The 20091-nt window shown below is 51.5% G+C and overlaps 1 protein-coding gene and 1 long non-coding RNA gene across 2 annotated transcripts in view; both read left to right on the top strand.

Annotated features, from left to right (window-relative positions):
- Window positions 1–4150, top strand: part of LOC129144977 (uncharacterized) — a 35685-nt gene extending 31535 nt beyond the window's left edge. Inside the window, exon 3 of the long non-coding RNA XR_008549903.1 lies at window positions 4046–4150. This is a non-coding gene — a long non-coding RNA (uncharacterized LOC129144977). The remainder of the gene's footprint in view (window positions 1–4045) is intronic.
- Window positions 4151–4238: 88 nt separating this feature from the next.
- GOLGA7B (golgin A7 family member B) lies at window positions 4239–16717 on the top strand. Its single transcript, XM_037496438.2, has 5 exons — window positions 4239–4338; window positions 9891–10016; window positions 13447–13599; window positions 13677–13778; window positions 14933–16717. The coding sequence occupies exons 1-5, from the start codon at window positions 4327–4329 to the stop codon at window positions 15038–15040; spliced, it is 501 nt and encodes a 166-aa protein (XP_037352335.1). The 5' UTR covers window positions 4239–4326; the 3' UTR covers window positions 15041–16717.
- The last annotated feature ends 3374 nt before the right edge of the window (window positions 16718–20091 follow it).

Below are 20091 nucleotides of genomic sequence, written 5' to 3'. Positions count from 1 at the left end.
CTTCTTCATTCTAAATCTCACTCCCACACTCCCCAAACTAAAGCAGCTCTTATCAAGGTCACCAGTGACCTTGTTGCTGTCAAGTCCAGAGGTCATTTCTCGGTCATCATCTTATTCAATATGTGAGGAGCACTCAGCACTTGTAAGACTCTCTTACCAGTTTCCTTGCTTGACTTTTTTAAAAGATTTATTTATTTATGCATACAGGAGCTGGAGTATAGGCCAGAGGTGCAAGGGGTGAGAGGAATCACCAGAGGCAGATTGGGGAGCAGAACAGGTGGATCTACTGAAATACACTGCTGAGGGGAGCAGCAGGCGAGACAGGAGAGGTCTGCTGTGCCATGTGGGTAGCTTCTTGGCCGGCGGGATTGAACTCGTGCTGCAGCAGCTGGCAGTATCTTGATAGCACCGTATCTTTAACCCCTGAGCCACTGGGGAGGCCCCCTTGCTTGACTTTTAGACATAGCTGTTTCTTGGGTCTCCTATTTCACTGGTCTCTCAGTCTTCTTTGTCTTTCCAATCTAGAGGTAACAGACACCCAGAGTCACTTCTTGGACAATTTTGCTAGTTCTGCTCCCTCCATGGATGATCTCATTTAATCCCATGGTTTTAATCACCATTCACTTACTATGACTCCTGAAGTTCTATCTCCATTCCCTCTACTCCCACTGCCTACACCTACTTAGATGCATTTTGTACATCAACTTCACACCTGCATCGTGTAAACATGAACAAAACTATATTCTTCTTCTTTTCAGTTCTACTCAGCCCTTAAACTCCCTCCCCCCCAGTAAATAGTAACTCCTTTCTTTCAGTGGTTCTGGCTTCAAATCTTGGAATCATCTCTGACTTTCTCATACCACACACCAAATCTGTCCACAGATCCATGCAGCATCACCCCAAATTATAGCTAGAGTCTAGTCACTTCTCACCACCCTTATTGCTACTACCCTGGTCCCAGTCACCACCATATCTCGCTTGGACTACTCAGTCTCCTAATCGGTCTCACTGCTTCTAGTCCTGCCTCCCCAAGAACTCTAGTATCCAGAGTAATCTTTAAACAACTATAATTATATAATGTCATGCTTCTACTCCAAACCTCCTAAGGCTTGCCATCTCACTTTCTGAAGAGAATCCAAAGTCCTTATCAGAACCTAAAACCGTAAAAGACCTGGTTCCTGCTGGCTCTCTGATCTCAGCTTCCCCCTCTCTGCCCTCTGCCTACTCCAGTCTAGCCACACTGGTCTCCCTGCTATTCTTTGAACATGCTATGTATATTTACAGGTATGTAAATTCACTCACTTCCTTCAATCTTCTGCCCAGATTTCACTGCCTCCTAAAAGCTTCACCTGACTGTTCTTTCTAAAATAACACCCTGCTGTCACCCTCTCTCTCCTTACCATGTTTTACTTTTCTTCTTACCAATGATCACAACTCAACATATTTTATACTTATTTGCCACTGATTGTCAACCAATCGATATATAAGTCTGATAAGAATAGAGTGTAAGTTTAATCATTGCTGTATCCCAAGCTCCTAAAATAGTGCCTGACACATAGTAGGTGTGAGAATTTAACATGCAGATACCTGAGGCAAGAGTGACAGGTAAAAGGGCCCTGAGGTAGAAGTGGTCTGAACATGTTCAAAGAATAGTGGAGAGTGGGAGCATTGTTAAATGGACTCACCCTGGTTTCCACTCATCAGGTCAAGACAGATGATTAACTAATTAATATGATTGAAATCAGATGGGAGGAACTTGGAGTGGTGTACCCAGAGAGCATCAGATTCTGCATTCATTTATTATCAATGGCCACCATGGATTCACAGATATTTTCAGTTTGTTTGCCAAATAATTTGCCAAACTCTAAGGTGGAATGAAATGTCTTTTACTTCCACGACGTGTTGCTTTTCCCCTGGGGCTCAATGTGTTCATCTGTGAAATAGGCAGTTGGTGATGTGGCTACTGCTCTGCCAGCTTAGGGACTACAAGATGCTGGAGGGAAGCAGTAATTGAGGAGGATCAATCACACAGACTCTGGAGCTGATGTTCTGTGCATGAATCCTGCCTCCATTCCTCACAAACCACATGACCTTGGCAAATTACTCAGTTTCTTCATTTGTAAATTAGGAATAAATAGTACAAGGACAATAATAGCATTTAATTCAAAGAGTACTTTTTAGGACACATAAGATAATACATGTAAAGAATGTAGCATATGGTCTGGCACAGAATAAGTGCTTGATTTATATTAGTTATTAAAAATGGAAAGCTGTGGGGGAAGTTCTGAGAGGTCATTGCTACTGATGTATTTGGAAGCTATGAGCTATCCTAGAATATTAGATAATATGGAATCTTTATAGGCATAATAATAATATTGTGCTAGGTGGGAGAATTCTTAGGAGATGCCCGGTGAAGTATTTACAAATAAAGCCTCACAAGGCTTGCCATTTACTTTAAAATCTACCCACATATGGTTTCTTTTCTTTTTTTTTGAATTTGCAGACTTTAACTATTTTTTTTAAAGAGAATTTTTTTAAAATATTTATTTATTTATACAAGCACTGAGTACAGTCAGAAGCGCGGGAGGGTGAGAGAATTCACCAGAGCCAGAGCAGGGAGCAGAGCAGGCAGAAGGACCGAAGTACACTGCTGAGGGGAGCAGCGGGCGGCAGGAGAGGTCTGTGCGCCATGTGGGACCCTCCTCCAGTGGCCCGGGAGCAGCCGGGGATTGAACCAGCACTGCAGAGGCTGTGGGCAGCTTCACAACCCAGTGCTCAACCGCTGCGCCACCGGGGAGGCCCACACATACGGTTTCTTATTTAGATATCTGTCAAACCAATGTAACAAAATAACAGATATTGAAGATAGGGGATAGTATATTGTAGTAGTGTTTCAATTTTTTGGTAGGTTTTAAATTTCAAAACAAAAGTTGAAGAAAAAAAAGGATCCTAGATATGTGTGAAATCCAGTACTCATTTTACAGAAGACACCCAGATGTGGAGTCTTTGCCCCAGGGCAGATGGCTGGGGACCTCCAAGCCAGAACACAGGCCCACCCTCCCTTTGTGTGGCTGCTGCTGTTGACCCTCAGGTGGCAGGACTGCTCTCCCTCACAGACACCAGGGGGATATTATGGGTGTGTAAAAAGACACCTGTGTTGATGTTTCCTTTTTGTTTATTAAGCAAATAGATAGGTCAGCTGGCTGGAAGGTGTGATGTTGAAATATGAAGGCAGCACCAGGGCCAAACCTGCCATCCTTATTGTGTGGTCATACCAGTTTGGCACCATCTGCTTGTGGTTTCTGAGTGGTGGTGTGTGAGTGTAAACTCTGGGCTTTCAGAGGGGAGAAGGAAGAGCATGGAGTGGGGCTGGGACCAGAAAAAGCAACAAAGAGAGATGAGATGACTTCTAGTCTAGAACTCCCTGAAAGAAGGGACCCTAGGGTACTGCTGGGGATGGAACACTGGGGCATTTAAAGCAAGGAAAGGATTCTCTACATCCGCAGCGCCCTCCTCTAGCTAGTACTGTTCAAGGCAGTGAAAAGTAGAGAGGAAAGAGGAGGTTTCCCTTGTGAACCTCTCTGGGGCACAGAGAAGAAACGAGAGAAAGAAGAGAAAAAAATACAGAAAAGGAAGCCTGGGGTGCAGTGCGGGGGCCGGGGTGGAGAGGTAAAGGGGCCGCACCTGGGGACCTGCGAACGAGTGGGAGACGGTCAGCTTCGGCAGCCTGGAGTGTGTTGCCCCAGAACTGTCCCGCCTGGATCTCCAGGGTTCTGGAAGTCCCTGGAGGCCGCGGTAGCTAGCGCAGAGCGCCTGGAACTCTTACCAGGGGGAAGGGCGGGCAGGAGAGGCGGGGCCTCCAGGCCTGGCGGGAGCGGAGCCTTGGGCTGCGGGCGGGGCTCCTCTCCGGCGGGCGGGCGGGCCGGGCGGGAGTCTGGGGCCGCCGCTTCCCGCTCCCCGTCGGTGGAGGCGCCTGGCCCCTCCTCCCCCCGCCGCCCCCACTCCCGCTGGCGCTGTCAAAGATAAACCCGGCGGTTGCCTGCAGGAGCAACGGCAGCGGGCGACGGGGTGGTGAAGAGCCTCGGGCGCGGCCTCGCCTCCGCGACCCGGCGATCAGCACCGCGGACAGCACCGCCGCAGTTCCCCGAAGCCAGACGCCCGCCGGCCGGCAGCCCCCCGCGCCCGGCCCGCGGCGCCCGCGTCAGCACCGCGGACAGCTCCCCGCCCCCATCGGGCCGCGCCAGCCCACCCGCTCCCCCAGCCCTCACCGCTGCAGCCCTTCGGACCCACCCAGCAGCAGGCTCGGAGCTGTCATCGCCCCCGAACATGGCCACAGAGGTAGGAGGCGAGCACCCACCCGCGGGCAGTGCCCAACTGCTTCGGGAACAGATTCCCTCTAGGGGCGGACTGGGCGGGGAAAAGGAACAGGGGGGCGGGTGGGGGAGATGTGGGGAGGGTTGGGAGGCTAGGGAGGGTGGCTTCCTGCGTTGGGTCTGGAGCAAGGGGTGGGGGCGGAGCGGCAGATGGAAGAGGGGCTCCTGGGGAGTACTCGTGTGACCTCTGGCAGGAGGACTCACTCACCTCACCCCAGTCTCCCCCATTTGAGTGGAAGCTGCCCCAGCCACTTGTTGGCACTAGTATCAGGGTTGCGTCAGGGCCCCAGCTGGGGTTTCCTCTTGCCTTAGACTGCAAGTCCTTAAACCACTTCCCTAGGGGATTGGAGGCAAGCCCGCGCCTGTTTTATGGGAGGCCAGGCAGCTGCTGCTGTTGCTATGCGGTGCAGTCATCTAGCTGCTGAACCCAAAGGCCTGGCTCAGGGATGACAAACCTACCACATCCGCATTCCCCTTCTAGGCAGGGAGGGGACAAACACATCCCTAGCTCAAAATCCCAAATGGCTGGTTTCAATAAAATGCCTGCACCAATCCTTGCTTTTGCATATCACCCTTTCTTGGCTTTTTGCCCCTCCTCCACACTGGAGTTTCCTGTGCGGGGTGTCCACCTTCCCCTGTGTCTGATGGGAAGAGCTGCCCTCTTCAGGGTGTGTCTCTAGGTGTGTCATCTTCGAGGCACTTGAAAGCTGAATCAAGGCACCTGTTGGCTGAGGGTAAAGCTTGGTGCAGTGATTCTGAGATCAGGAGCCGCCTCCTCTACCCTCTCATTTCATGGGAGGGATATGGAGCTCTTTATGCCCCACTCTGTAAGTGGAAAGACTAACACATGGAGAAGGCCAGGACCTATTTGATACTCACACAGCATGTCAGCAGCAGAGCTGAAAGTTCCTTCCTTTGAATTTTTGGAGTGGAACCCAGGACACCAGGGTCTCCCCACTTCTGACGTTGACTTCTTTTGTTGTATTTCCTCATTTCTAACCCAGCTGGAACGCAAGCTGGGGGTGAGCTGAGAGTTTCGAATGATTCCCTGCAGTGCCTCTGGGCATCCTGGTGAGAAGTGTGACATCAATGCCAAGTGTTATTGTTATTCCACTGTGGTCGCCACCACAGAACAGGGTGCAGTTGCTTGAAATCACTCCGTTCTCTGACAAGGCACAGGGTTAGCGAGGAGAACTCAGCCCTTCCTCCTGACCCCGCGAGAGGACATGCCTGGAGCTTAGACTCTAGGGTGGAAAATGCACAGTGCTCAGAAAGTGCTGAAGATACTGAGAAGAGCAGAGAGAACAAAGAGAGAAATGGCCAAGGAGCTGGTCACCTTCCAGATAGGGCTGCCAGACTGCAGCATAGGCTGCTGGTGCTGGGCAGGAAGGGGAAATTTCAGCTACATGGACAAGGCTAAGTCAGCAGTGTGGGCAGAGCAGACATCCTTATCTATGAGATGGTCCAACAGATTCCAAGAGGCCCATCTGTGTCAACATGTCTCCTCAGCCCATGGACTGCAACCAGCAAGCAGGCGCACATCTCCAGGTTGAGGCAGGGTTTGTAGGAGGCTGCTGTTAGGCAGGCGTGACTCTCCCCTGGGAGAGGCTCTGCTCATAACGCCTCTGTGAATACAACACTTTCCTGTGTACGAAGCACTGTCATACGCATGGTTTCCTTTGAGCCTTAAAACAACCCTGTGAAGTGGGCAAGGATGGTGTTATTATCCCCAATTAACAGATGAGGCAACTAAGGCTCAGAAACTCACCTGATCCCTCTGAAGGAGCCTAGAAAGGCATCATTATCCCATTTTACAGATGGTGCAAGTGGAGTGCTGAGTCTTAGTCAAGAAAATATGGCCAAAAGCATCAGGGCCGGGACTAGAACTTGTTTCTGCCTCCCTGACCAGTGCGTTGCCTGAAGGGTCCAGGTGTATCCAATTAGCTGACTGTGTCGCCGACTAAAGAGGAAGCACTGCGGGTCTTGGTGTGAAGGTTTGGTGGGTGGAGGGCTGCGGAGGAGTTCGGAAAGGGCTAAAGTCCTGGAACTCAGCACCCCCACTCCTGGCTGGCCTGACTGGGTCAGCTTGAGGACAGAAGAATGCCCAGAAAGACGGGTGCCAAGGATAAACACTGCCCACTTCCCATGGGGAACGGGGCCCAGAAGTCTTGGGTGAACTCTGAAGGCAGTGCTGAGGGAAGAAGCCTTAGCTCTGCCAAGGCGCAGGGTGTGCTATTAGCTGGGGCATGGCGTGAGTCATTCTCCCCAGGCTGTTTGTACGGTTAGGATTGTGAAGATTACCAGGAAAAACCTGTTGGGAGATGGGAAACCTCATACTGAGTGAGCGCTTGTGGCCATTCCCTGAGGTTTCTGCATGGGAAGTCCTCAGCCTCGGCAGAAGATGTTTTGAGGGGAGGAGAAGGCACAGAGAGAGGGAAGGAGGGTGTGAGAGAGAGAGAAGGAAACAACATCTCTATTCTCTAAGTTCTGCTAGGAGTTGGGATTAGGGGAGGAGTGTGTGTGAGGAGCGCAGGGGAGGGACAGAGCCTCCTGAGTGATACACTGACCTCATTTGGAAGACTGTAATGAGTCCATTTCGCGAGCACCAGACCTCTGTGAACGTGCACCATCGGGAGCGGGGTCCATGCTGGGAAGCAGCCCAGAAGGTCAAGGATGACGGGGAAATGCCTGGCCAGGAGGGCTTCTCCGAGGGCCAGAGTTTGGTCCCTAGGTGACTTTAAAATGCACCCTAGCAGCTGCATCCAAGCAGGGCATTTGGAGGTTTGATCTCAGAGGCCTGGGGTTAACACCCAGCAGAGCATGGGCTGGGACCCAGGGCAGGCTAGAAGGGAGGCCTGTGCCTGGGTTTCCACCCTGAGGCCTGACTTGCTGCCTGTGACTCATAATCCTTGCTCCTCCTCCACACCCCAGCCAGGGAGCACGATGTTGGCTCATCTGCTGAGCCTCATGATTCTTGAGTTGAGCCTCAAATGCATCCTCTAGAATTAGATGGTTTTTAATGAGGATGGGGATGCGGGCCAGGTGGGCCTCCTGTTTGTCTCAGGCAGGGGCTCCTCTGCATCCCAGGGTTGCTTCTCTGACCTCTGTCAGGTCAACTCTGTTGGGTGTACAGGCCCTAAGTGTGTGACCTGCGGTCCCCACTCTCCAGCAGCCCCATCCCTGTCATGCTGCATTTCAAAAGTTGGTGGCAGATCTCACTGCTGATTTTCTTGCTCATGAAGTGCCTCTGGGTCCTGTCCTTCCTCAGCTGCCAGAGGCTCCCAGATGGCGATGGGGGAGGGTGAGGGTAGAGAAAGGTGAGAAGCCCAGGTGACTGGATCAGTTCAGAAACCCCAGGGGAGTTGTCCAGGGGGAGCTGTGACCTCAGAAGTGTGTGTGCATGTTTGGGACCCTCTTGTGGGATTTCAGAGCATCATGGATCTGTCACAAACATCTGTCAGTCTCCTGGAAGTTAAGTAAGTGGCAGGTGGCCTGGAGCCTGCTTCTAGCTCGGTTCGAGGGCCTCTGCCACAGATTCCTTATTTAGAGGCACTAAACTGGCAGCTCCAGGGATGAATCTGGCCACAAGTTTGCCTTATCTGGCTTGCATAAGTTTAAACAATGTATTGGAAACACTTAAAAATCAGGGTATTTGATATTAGAGAATCTGGATTTATGGCTTCTCTTAAAAAAATCAGAACTGTGGCAACATTGGAGCACATTCTCATATGGCAATGATTAGCTGCTTTATCGAGATGGGGCACAGTCCCCCGCCCACTCACGTGCTCAGCCCCTGTAAATATTTGCATTCATAATCTCCGATAAGGTCTCAGAATGTTAGAGTTGGAAGGGCCTTTAGCAATTATGTAGTTCCAACATTTCTGATTCTAGTGGAAGAAACGGAAGTCCAGAGAAGGGAGGCTTTCCCAGGGCCGTGTGGCAGGGACTAGCATTACATGATATATACATATATATAAAAAATACATATATTTGTATATATTACCATACAATATTTGATCCAATCACAGTACTGTGGGATCACCTCTCCTGTGTTAGAGGATGATTCCCCTGGATTTGAGAAAGTCTCCTAGAGAGGTCTCAGATTTGCACCTTTTCAAGACCTTGATCTTCCAATGATCTGTTCCTACTGCCATATTGACAATCTTTCTCTCATTATTCTTTTCCCAGCAAGTTAATAAATCTTTCATTGTAAATCCTCCCCTCCGGAGGGAACCCCTCCTGCCCTTTGTGACCTAGCCCTTGCTCCTATAGTCTCGTCCACCACTGCTCTTATCTAATCTTCAGGCCGACTCCGGCCTTACTGAAACCTGCTTGCGGTCATTAGAGTAGACCTTGCTCTTCGTTGCACCTGTTTCTCCCTCTGTCTGGGTTGATTGACCGCCCTCTCCCACCCTCCCCCTGCCCCCACTGCTGGTAACTCTGGTGCTTCCTTTACCTCTCAGCACAGATCCCAGGAAACATTTTCTGTTTCTTCATTGTAGCATTTATCACAGTCTAATTCATTATATATTTACTTGCCTTCTTCCCTGGAGCTCACAGACTGTCTTTTGCTCGGCAGCCCCAGAGCGTGGCAATAGTAGAGACTCAATAAATGAAAGCTGAGTGGTTGAGTGGTTTCACCTTAATTACACAGGATGAACTGGCTGTTCGCTCTGCCTTTGGGGCTCGGTCTCTGTGTGGTTCCAACGTTTGGCATATTTCACCCAGTGGGATGCTTGTCTTGCATGTGGGTGACTGAGGCTGGGTGTGGAAGAAAGAGGCCTTACACTTCTGTGGAACTGACCTTACCCCCCTCAAATGCTAGGCGCTCTGCACATCAAATCCTCAGGTGTGGACAAGCAATAGTAGTCACCCCACTTCTTCCTACCAGGTTAGGGCGTTTATTAATTTCTGACCTAAGTCCTCTTTCTCTACGATTTTCTCTGGGGAATTTGGGCATCAATGGGCCCCTCTCCTGGACACTGAGCAGGCATGGCCTGCACTGGGATCTCCCCTGAGGTCATGGGCACGCCAGGCAGGCCTGTCCTACTCGCTGCCTCCGCTGGGTGCACAACTTGGCAGACCTGAGACCTCAGTTCTGGTCTGTGCTGGGTTCCCCAAGTCCGCCTGCCAAGTCGTGGACATTTGATACTTGCTGAATGAATGGAAACGTGAAAGGCCCCACAACGCCCGCGTGTGTAACCCGGTCCAGCCGTCAGGAAGCCTTTCCCTCTGGTGAAAGTTTGCTTCTGATTCTGCTGATGGTTCCAGGACCGCTCATTTTGCTCATCTTAGACTCAGCTTCAGGTTTTTTTGTAGATCTTTCTCGGCTACCTGGAGGCATCTTCTGCAGTAAACTCTGCCGTCCTGCTTCCCCGTGATCTTCCTGGAGTACTTGTGGGGTGACCGACTTCTTCTGGTCTAGCCTTGAAAGATCCACATCCCCCCAAACCCTTCTGTCCCAGATCAGCCCACAGGAGTGGTGACTCTGAAATGTGTCTTCTGTCCTCTCCGCAGGCGCACAATCTGCAGGAGCTGCGGCGAAGCGCCTCGCTGGCCACCAAGGTCTTCATTCAGAGAGACTATAGCGATGGCACCATCTGTCAGTTCCAGACGAAATTCCCTCCTGAGCTGGACAGCCGGGTAGGACTCTGCTTTGCAAGCTTGGAACACAGGCCATGATGGAACTGAAGGGTTTATTTGAATGGAACCCCTCTCCATCCAGGATAAAAATAACATGACACGTAACTTGTTCAATCACTTCTCCTGCAAGAGTTCAAAAATGTCCTTAACATTATCTTGCTATCACCTCATTGGAAATTAGAACTTAAGATGCCTCAGATTTTTCCTGCTCAGCCACTCTCAACAGCATGGTGATCCCGGGGGCATGTTGAACATCAATTCTCCAGTCCTGGGGGTTGATATTAGGTGTCAGCTGGGATGCAGTAGGTGGTGGGAGTGGGTTCAGAGTCTCCACTTTTTAGCAGCAGTTCTCAACCTTGGCTGCACATTAGGATTTCTCAGGGAGCTTAAAGGAACCCTGATGCTGAGGTTGCACCCCAGACCAATGGAATCAGCATCTTGGGAAGGGGCCCAGGCATCAGAACTGTTCTGCGTTTCCCCAGGTGGCTGCAGTGTGCAGCTGGGGTCGAGGCTCTTACTCTGTAGCGAAGAATCCCAGATGATGTGGAATCTGGTGATTCATAGATCCCTCTTTGGGATTGGCTGTTTTCCAGGTCTTCTGCTCATGATGGACTGCACAGTTGAATCTGGGGGGCTTTGAAGAAAGCTTGCAGGTGTCACTAGGGGGGAAATAGGGCAGTGCTGCTCTTTCCCATCACCCCTCACCTCATTTAAATCAGAAGCTCCTGGAGGTGAGACTTGGGCTTGTCTAAGATTTAGCTTCTTTTTTTTTTTAAGATTTATTTATTGATTGATTGATTGATTTATACGTACATACATACAAGCACTGGGTACAGTCAGAGGCGCGGGAGGGTAAGAGAATTGACCAGAGCCAGAGCCAGAGTCAGAGCAGGGAGCAGAGCAGGCAAAAGGACCGAAGTACACTGCTGAGGGGAGCAGCGGGCGGCAGGAGAGGTCTGCACGCCATGTGGACCCTCCTCCGGTGGCCGGGGAGCAGCCGGGGATTGAACCGGTGCTGCAGAGTCTGCAGTCAGCTTCGCAACCCAGTGCTCAACTGCTGCGACACCAGGGAGGCCCCAGGCTTGTCTAAAATTAAAAGCTGCTCAAGCTGACTTCAGTTTGCACCAGAATTCAGAACCCCTCAGTTCTTACACTAAAACTGTAGTCTGCCAACTGGTAATATCAGCATCCCCTGCGAGTGCAGAACCTCGGGCCCTGCCTGTATCCACTGACTGAGCTCTGTTTTAACAGGCTCCTGAGGTGGTGCATGCATATGTGAAGGTTTGAGAAGCACTGTGCTACTTTGCCCCACTCATTTCACAGGAGAAACTCAGGACCAGAAAGAGGACATGGCATACCAAAGTGACAGGGTACCAGAAGGGGCTTGGAACCATAACTCTCAGCTTTTCCACAGGACAGATAGCTTCTTATTGATGCAATCACATCCTTAGAGGGTTTAGACAGAATTGGAGTCCTTTGTGATCAGTCCTTGCAGGAAAGGCATAGAGGCTGGAGGAAGGGCTGGAGGCCACTTTCCCCACATTCCTCTGCCTCAGGCAAAGGGGAGGGCTGGTGCTCCCTCAGAGTCTGCTGGAGGCATCAGAGGCTCTAACCAAGGCCTCTCCCTCCAGATTCAGCCACTTAGGGGGGTCTCATGGATCATGGGCCCTTTGCAAGGCATCAGCTCCTTTTGCTGAGTTTTGCTTCTGGTTCTGGGATGTAGGCAACCCTCATCCCAGGCTGCCTTAGAACTGACCTGAATTTGGGGAAGAGCAGAGCACAGACTCCAATCCTTTCATTTAACAGCCCAAGTAAGTGGGTGTGGGAGGATGGGACAAAGCTGATTTTTGCTGATCTGACCCTAAGCAGTTTTTGGAGAACAGTATTTGTCCTTTCATTTCAGGATACCTCTCTTTTGGGGAAGGTGACCCCTGGGGGAGAATAACAAGATGTAGGTCATGGACCAGATGAGCATCACTTTCTCTGTGTGTTCACTCCAGATCTCTGTAGGGCTGGGAATCCCAGAACTGACTACTACTGGGGAAGGGATTAACTTTTGTCTGAGGCGGGCAAGGGAGGGAGGTCCCTAACCTGTATGATGAGCAAGCAGTGTGCTTTGTGCTCCAAAGAATAAAAAAATGGAGCTACAGACACTTGGACACCTGCTGAGCTTGGAGCATGACCTTCCAGTTTGGCTGTCTGGTGGAGGGTTACATGGTGAAGAGCACAGACTCAGGGGAGAACTGTGTAATCTTGGACAGTCAACATTTGGCAAGAATTTATTGAGCACCTACTATACATTAGACACTGGAGACATAGGAGTGAACTCATGGAGTTTATTCTCTATTAGAAGGTGAAAAAATAAAAGAGCAACAAGCAAATATATGGTAGCTCAGCTGGTGAAACATACTGGAAAAATAAGGGGGAGGCCAGGGAGAGGTGAATGTTTGTTGGGGGTGTATGTGGATGTTGGCGCCTGTCAGATAAGGTGAGACCTGAGGGAAATTAGGATGAGCTGGGTCAGGTGTTACCTGGGGGAAGTTCTGCAGCGGGGGACACAGGCACAGAGGACCTGGGCCATTGTCAAGAATCAGCAGGGCTGCCAGTGCGATGGAGTGGGGACTGAGGAAAATAGGAGACAGCCCAGAGAGGTTGCAAGCCAGGTCCTATAGGCCTAGCAGGCACTGTCAGGGCTTCCTGGACTTTACTTGAAGAGACTTTGGAAGCTCTGATCAGAACTGCAGCACATCTGACTTTGCTGGGCTCTTGGCGGTGCTGGGGGCAGAGATGATGGTGGTCACTTGTGAAATGGGCTGGTAGTTGCATTCTTCCGGTAGACTAGTTCTGAGGGTTAAATGAAAGACTAGATAAAAGTGCCTGGAATGTAAAAGTGTTTGTTAAATATTAGTTCTGATTGTGGGCGCAGGCAGGACAACTTTCCAGTCCTAGCAACGGGACTGTTGCCTAGGGAAACCTTTTTGCTAGGAGAGTGCCCCCTCCTGGACAGACACTCCTCAGGTCTCACTCAAGCAGTTTCATGCATCCCATCCAAACAAGGACAGCCCCTCTCAATGAGGCCCTGAGCCCCTTCACAGCTGTCAAAACAAGGGCTGGCTAATCCTCTGCAGAAAACACGCACATTTAGCATATCAGGTATCCAAGGGAGGTCAAGTAGCCATTCTTTTTCCCACTTTATTGATGTGGAAACTGAGTCTCGGGTAGGTATTAGTCCAAGGTCACACAACTAATTGATGGCCAAGTCAAGACTGGCCCCCAGGTGCTCTCTGCTCCACCGATACTTATAACCTTTGGCCTTGCCCGTATGCTCCCCATTTATCCCCACCATCCCCCCCAGCTCCCCGACATGTGACTGTCTCCACTCCAGGGAGGCTGATTTTGACCTAGCTCATTTCTTCTCTCTCCCCTTCAGATTGAGAGGCAGCTCTTTGAAGAGACTGTGAAGACCCTCAATGGCTTCTATGCAGAGGCTGAGAAGGTCGGGGGCAGCTCCTACCTGGAGGGCTGTCTGGCCTGCGCCACAGCCTACTTCATCTTCCTGTGTATGGAGACCCACTACGAGAAGGTGGCTCCCCCTGCCGTCCTGACCCTCCCTGCGCTCTCGTGCTTCGCCCACATCCTTCACAGCTCCTCTCCTTGCAGGTTCTCAAGAAGATCTCCCGATACATTCAGGAGCAGAATGAGAAGATCTTTGCCCCCCGAGGCCTCCTGCTCACAGACCCCGTGGAGCGCGGCATGAGGGTTGTATCCTTCCTGACTCTTTTGGGGAGAGCACAAAACTACTGACTGGTGGGGTCCCTGTTTGGCAAGACTGCCTGGAAATGGGGACCACTGGGAACTTCCGATCAAGCTAGGACTCCCCAAATCACTGGTTATCAACGCTTCTCCCCACTGTAGGTTATTGGGGCGGTTTATGCAGCTCATGGATTGCTGTTATTGAGCTGCAATTAGTCAGTGCATAATGTCAGCCAGATGTCATGTTAAGTGCTTTGAAAGTATGAATTCATGTAATTCTCATAACACCCCATAAGGTAGTTAACTGAATATTCCCCTTTATGGATGAAGTCAAGTAACTGACTCAGGGTCACCCAACTGGTGAATGTCTGACCAGGATTTGGGCACAGGCCGCCTCTTGACTATGAGACTGTACTTCCCCTGAAGGGAGCTAGTGTTTACATGGCCACAGTCTCATGCGGTCCCCATTTAATCCCATGTGCAAGTCCCGTGTTCACAGGGGAAGTTTCTTAGAGGGTGTGGGAGATGAGTGTGAGGATCTGCTCAAGCCACCTGGACAGGACAGGAATGGTCCTAGTGCACTTACATTCACTCCCCTATAAGCAGCAATGAGGCTTTCAATTTCACTAGAAAGCTGAGAGGAACTGCTCAAGAAGCTACCAGTTCTCACTGCCAGGTCTCACTTTACGAAGCCCAGGGAGAGGCATTTCTTTTAATTATGCCTTTACTGGACAGTGGGCTTAATACTTCACATACATTATTTCATTTAGTCCTCACAACCACCCCCCAGATTCTATTATTACCCCCATTTTACAGATGTGATATGGATGGGTAACAAATAAAGTGACTGGTGGAAGGTCACAAGGCTGGAGAGGGTGAGTGGGGATTTGCAATCAGGACAAGGAAATCCTCATGCTTGCCGTGCAGCTACACCCCCTTGGGCACACCTGTGTCCCGGAAGGCCTACTTAGACTACCTGGACCCAAGCTCCTAACTCCGGCTTGCGCCAGCTGAGAGTGTGCAAGCCAAGAGGACGCGTGGCTGGGGCGTGGCCCCCCTACTCTATGTCCTTGAGTCTGGGCAGCAGAGCCAGCTCTGCCTCTCGCTCCCGCGGGCCTCCACCCTCACCCCACAGCCCCCAGTTCTCCTTAATGATGCCTCAGATTGAGATCTCCATCTACGAGGACCGGTGCAGCAGTGGCAGCTCCAGCAGCGGCAGCAGCAGTGGCAGTGGCAGCAGCGGAGGGGGCGGTGCGGCGGGGGCCCGGTGACTGGCGGAGAGTCCCTGCAGGGAGGTGTACGGCCGGACTGAGGGCCTCTCAGACCTGCGGAGGCTGCGCTACCAGAGCACCCGCTTCTGAGTCATGCTCCAGGCCCATCCTGCCGCCTGGGGTGGGCGGGAGGGTGACCAGCCGCGCTTCCTGCCGGCCAGCAACCCTCTCAACCCTCACCCTCTGGCAGGGTGGTCACGCCCAGACCAGGCTCCTTCCAGGGGCACAGGTCTGGACTACCCAGAGCCAGATCTTCCAGGGGATGCTTCCAGAAGGTGGGGAGAATACAACTTGGACAACCCCTTTCTTTTGTAGTTCTCTCAACATGGGGAGGGGGCCCAGGTCTGTCATATAGAGAATTCCCGTCCTGCATGATTCCTCACCCCAAGTCCCACCTCCTTCACGATTCTCTCCCCTCAGTGCCCCTCCCCCTTGTCTGTCTCCCAGTGTCTGTTCTTTCTTAGACCCCTGCGGGCCTCTGCTGTCTATGATCCTGCCTCCATTGAGTCTGAGGAGTGGGGAGATGGCTGCTGGCACTGCAGGGCACCTGCTCAGGCCCTCCTGACCTCTCCTAGACCTGGGGCTTCCCCGTCCTTCACCCAAAGCTTGGAGACCCTCTTGGCCTTGCCCAGAAGCATCCCATCCAGCTCCTGAGACTTGGCAGGCCTCCAGGCACTGTCCTCGGGACACACAGCCTGGGGCTCTGGGAGGCTCACTGGGGAGCTGGAGAAGTGCTTAATGAAGAGATGTAGCATTGGGGGTTCTGAACCCCCAGAAACCAGGCTTCCTGAGGCTAGAACCTGCATGGATGTGAGAGAGTGTGTGTGTGTGCAGGCACGGGCATACGTGTGGTATGTGAGTGTGTTTGTGTGTCCCGCTGGCTGCCAGGCCAGTGACTGTCCCTCTCTATATCCTGTGGTGGCTTCCTCCCAGACTGTCTGTGGCTGCTTCTCTGTGCAGGTCTAGCTTCCCCCTGTAAATAAGGTTCTAACACCCCTTGCCTTGCCTGGGACTGCCAGCTTGGCTCTTCCTGGTCTTTCTTGTCCCTGCCAGGCTCCCTCCACAGTCTGACTACGGTGTATGTTCTAGCAGAGAAATTGGGGTTCTAGGAGAACAGAGCCAATCTCTGGGGCCTTCCTTGTTCCTCTGCCAGCTCCTCCCCTTCCCCCCATGACAAGGCAACAGGGCCATGGACATTGCATCTTCCGCCCATACAGGCCCTGGGGCTCTCTAAGGCTGCATAAGCAAGGCTTTTGGACTTTTAAAGAAGACATGCAACCTGCAAGGGAAAAGGCAAACTCCCTTCTTGAGAGGAAAGAGGGGTGTCTAAGCAATGAGGCCCTGGCTGCAGAGACCCAGGGTGCTAGTGGGAAGAAGGTTGCCCTGTCCTGCCCTGAAGATGGACAGAAGGAGGCTGCCTCACCTGGCAAAAGGTGCTAGAAGTGGGAATGAAAGATTGGCCACTGCAGGTAGCTTTTAGAACCAAAGAGAGGCCTGCTTTCTTTTGGACATGGGCGCAACCTGTGAGAAGGAGGTGCTCACCCAGAGAACTGGGGAGGGTAATCCAGCCCCTGAGCCTCGGTGGGTGCTAGTCCAAGGATCTCCCCCAGTGGGCTCCACCGTGCCCCCTTGGGCCCAGCCTGTGCCCATCATGCCCACTCTGTGGCCAGCCTGGCGTCTGAGCTGTGCCTCTCCCACGGGGTGGCTGTGCATAGGTGAGGAGGTGGCCTTTTGTTTTATTATTTCTTTTTCCAATAAAAGGACTTTCCCAACTTGAGGCTCCGTGATGCTTCTCTCCCCTGTGGTGATGGAGCAGGCATTTCTGTGCCCTGAGAGTACAGGGGATGCTGGGCTGGCTGCCTGCTCCCCATAAGGAGGTGCAAGAGCAGCAGCTGGGTATGTCCCGAAGGGGCAGCGGGCCTGATGCGGCAGGATAGTATAGTGGGAGGTGGGCACTCTGCAGCCTCTATTCTGAGGCCCTATGGGGCACTTACAGCCTTAAATGGGGGAACAGGTCAGACTGAAAGCCAGGCCCAAGTGAGTAATTAGGTAAATACTTGTTTCTTGGGCCCACACCTAGTGTTGGCCCTCATTAGGGGCTGGATCACACAGATCACTCAGTATCAAAGACTAGAAAGTAGATGTGTGTTGGGACCTAATGGAAATGTGTCTTGTATTTTATGAAACTAACATTTGTTGAACACCTACTATTTGCCAGATCCTTTGTTAAACCCGATACTACATCTGGAAGGGGACCTGAAGGTCACTTAAATAAGCCTGAGAGAGGCAGATTAGGGGGCAGAGGTCACACAGCTGGTTGAGAAGACAGGGCCAAATTTAGAAGCCAGATCTTCTGACCCAGAGCTTGCTCAGCCTCCACAGGGTGGTGCTCAGATGAGAAGTTGCCTGAGGTTATAGGGCAGCTGTTACCACACTCTCAGATCTGTGGGCCATGAGGGGGTCTGTGGGCACAATGGCTCCAGTCTCTGGTTGGGGAATCCCTGGCCCTCCTTGTTCTCAGGGCTTTTGTCTTGGTGCGCAGAGTTCCTGCTGGTCAGGCTAACCATAGTGTCAGGCAGGGGCCTCTCACCAGGGCAAAAGTGCTGGTATGAGGAACGTACTGGGAAACTGGTATCTGCTGAAAACAGCAGGCAGATATTATGGCCAGATTAGCAAGATCAGCTAGAACACCTTACTTGTAAAGATTCACAGAAAATTAGGCAAGAACAGGGAATAGAGAGTATGCTTTGATTACAGGAACTATGGATCCCCCCAACAATAGCCCCTGGTCACTCCACCCTAGCAGGTGTCAGACAATGGCGCATCCCCCATAATGCACCCCATGCGTGTGTGTCCCTCCACATACTTGCCTGCCTTTTCTGAACCTGGTTCTAAATAAATGCAAGACCGCCCATGAATCGGGGCTGCACCCTTTTTTGGTGTCATCCCTCTAGGCTCTCACTTCTCCAAACCAACATGGCCTTTGAGTAGTAATCTCTCATCCTATACTGCTCCCCACTGCCACGTGGCAAGGCAACAGGGGTCCCCTCTAGGTGGTGCTGAGCAAGACATGGGTGGCTTTCACACCTGTACTACTGCTCCTAAGGGGCACCTGGGCCCTTGCCTGAGTCAATGGAACAGAACGGAGTCCATGCCTTGCCCTGGGGAGTGTGGGTTGTCCCTGTTCTTTATGATGTGGGTGGGTTCATTCTGGCTGCTCGGTGCAGTGTTGTTATTACTCCTGATACTCATAAACAATAGTGGCAAGAGTTTACTCAGCTCTTACTATGTGCCAGCCACTAGGCTAAGACTCTTATCATTCAGTCCTCACAATAACCCTCTATGTTGTGGATGAGTAATCCCATTTTACAGATAAGGAGACTGAGGCTCTCAGAGGTTAAGTAACTTGCCCAAAGTTACACAATCTAGGAATTTTAGAGCTTGGCTTTGAATCAAGGCAGTCTGATTCCAAACTGCACGGAAGAGGACAGATTCCGCTTCGGGGATCCCCTCAGTGGCTTGAGGCCCTCAGCTACACAAGGGTTAGGGCTTGGCAGGTTCCCAGGAGGGACTTGGAGCCGTGCCTGAGCTCTGAGGGAGGTCTGGCTCCTCTGAGCCCAGGGTAGATGGGAGTGTGGGTGGGTCATGTGGGGCCCACAGGGGCAGCTCCATGAAGGGCTGTGAGGGAGAAGTGGGTGAGCTTGGCTTCTTTCTGCCTGTTTTCTGCTGATGGCTCAGCTATGGGGGAAGTGGCCTCTCTCCTAGTCTGGCTGCAGCCTTGTCCCTCCATCCTTCTTGCCAGTCAGACCCCAGCAGGCTCTGGGGAACAAAGGACTCCTGCTCGGGCCTCTGCCAGACCCACCCCAGGCAGCCCTGGCAACTGCTCCCCGCCACCCCCCTCCAATACTTTGCTTTCTGCTTTTTTTTTTTTTGGCCCAAGGCAGGGTATGTGTTTGAAAACCACAGGGTTTAGAGGCTCGAGGTGCCGCCGAGTGGCAGACTCTAGTGCTGCACCCAATTAAAGTGGCTGGGGTCAGAGAGCTGCTGGGAAACTCCCCCCATGGACCCCCCCGAAAGCAGCAGCTGCTCTCATTTCTCATCTGTGGCTTACAGAGAAATGGGCGGGGCAAAGGTGGAGTCCAATTGGTGGTGACTCTTTCCGCCCTGGGGTGCTGCCTCTTTAGTCTGGGATACCGACAGCTCCCACCCCTCCTCTCTCCAAAGCTCTGGAAGGACTTACAGGGAGGTCCCCATCCCCACCGCATTTTAACATAAGTGTTCACCAAGGGTAAAGGCAATGCAAATACCACTCCAAATGAGAGCAGATCAAGAGCTCCGTTGACAACGGCACATGGTAGAGACTCCTGGAGCCTCAGTTTCCCTGGTTGTAAGACAGGAATACTAATACTTTACAGAACTGCTTAGACCAGGGCTGCTTTCTGTTGGCTGCAATCGATGTCACCAGGAGAGCAAGAAAATCTGCCAACGCCTGGTCCTAGCCCCAGAGATTCTGATTTTATTGTTCTGGGGTACAGTGTGGGCATCAGAATATTTGAAAGTTCCCCTGGAGATTCTAGTGTGGAGGCAAAGTCCAGAACTTGTGGTTTTGATGGTACCTAGAGACTATGAACTTTTCACAGGCCTCTGAAAATGTCTGAGGCCAGAATAAAAGGTTTGTTGGTTCCATGAAAGCAGCCAGCCACAAAATGTGTATGAGCTGTATGATCCCACTTATAACAAATTCCAAAACAGGCAAAATGAATCTATAGTGTTAGAACTCAGGAGATGGTTGCTCCAGGGTGGCGGCCAGTGAAGGGGGGGTGCTCACAAGGCCCCTCTCTCCATCAAGAGGGGCCTGTCAAGGGTGTGCTCACTCATCAGGACTCATTAAGCTGTGCATTTAAGCTTTTTGTATTTTTCTCATGTGTGATACATTTCAACAAAGTTTGCCAAACAAGCTTATTGGCTCCAAAATAGGAAAAGAAAGCACAAAATTGAAATTAATCGTTTATTATGCATCTACAAAATGTATAATTATGTCAAACAATCAA

This window comes from Talpa occidentalis, unplaced genomic scaffold, assembly GCF_014898055.3.
Source record: "Talpa occidentalis isolate TD23 unplaced genomic scaffold, MPIMG_talOcc4v2.1 talOcc4.8, whole genome shotgun sequence".
In the NCBI taxonomy this organism is placed as follows: domain Eukaryota; kingdom Metazoa; phylum Chordata; class Mammalia; order Eulipotyphla; family Talpidae; genus Talpa; species Talpa occidentalis.
This window is presented reverse-complemented; position numbering and strand designations above follow the sequence as displayed.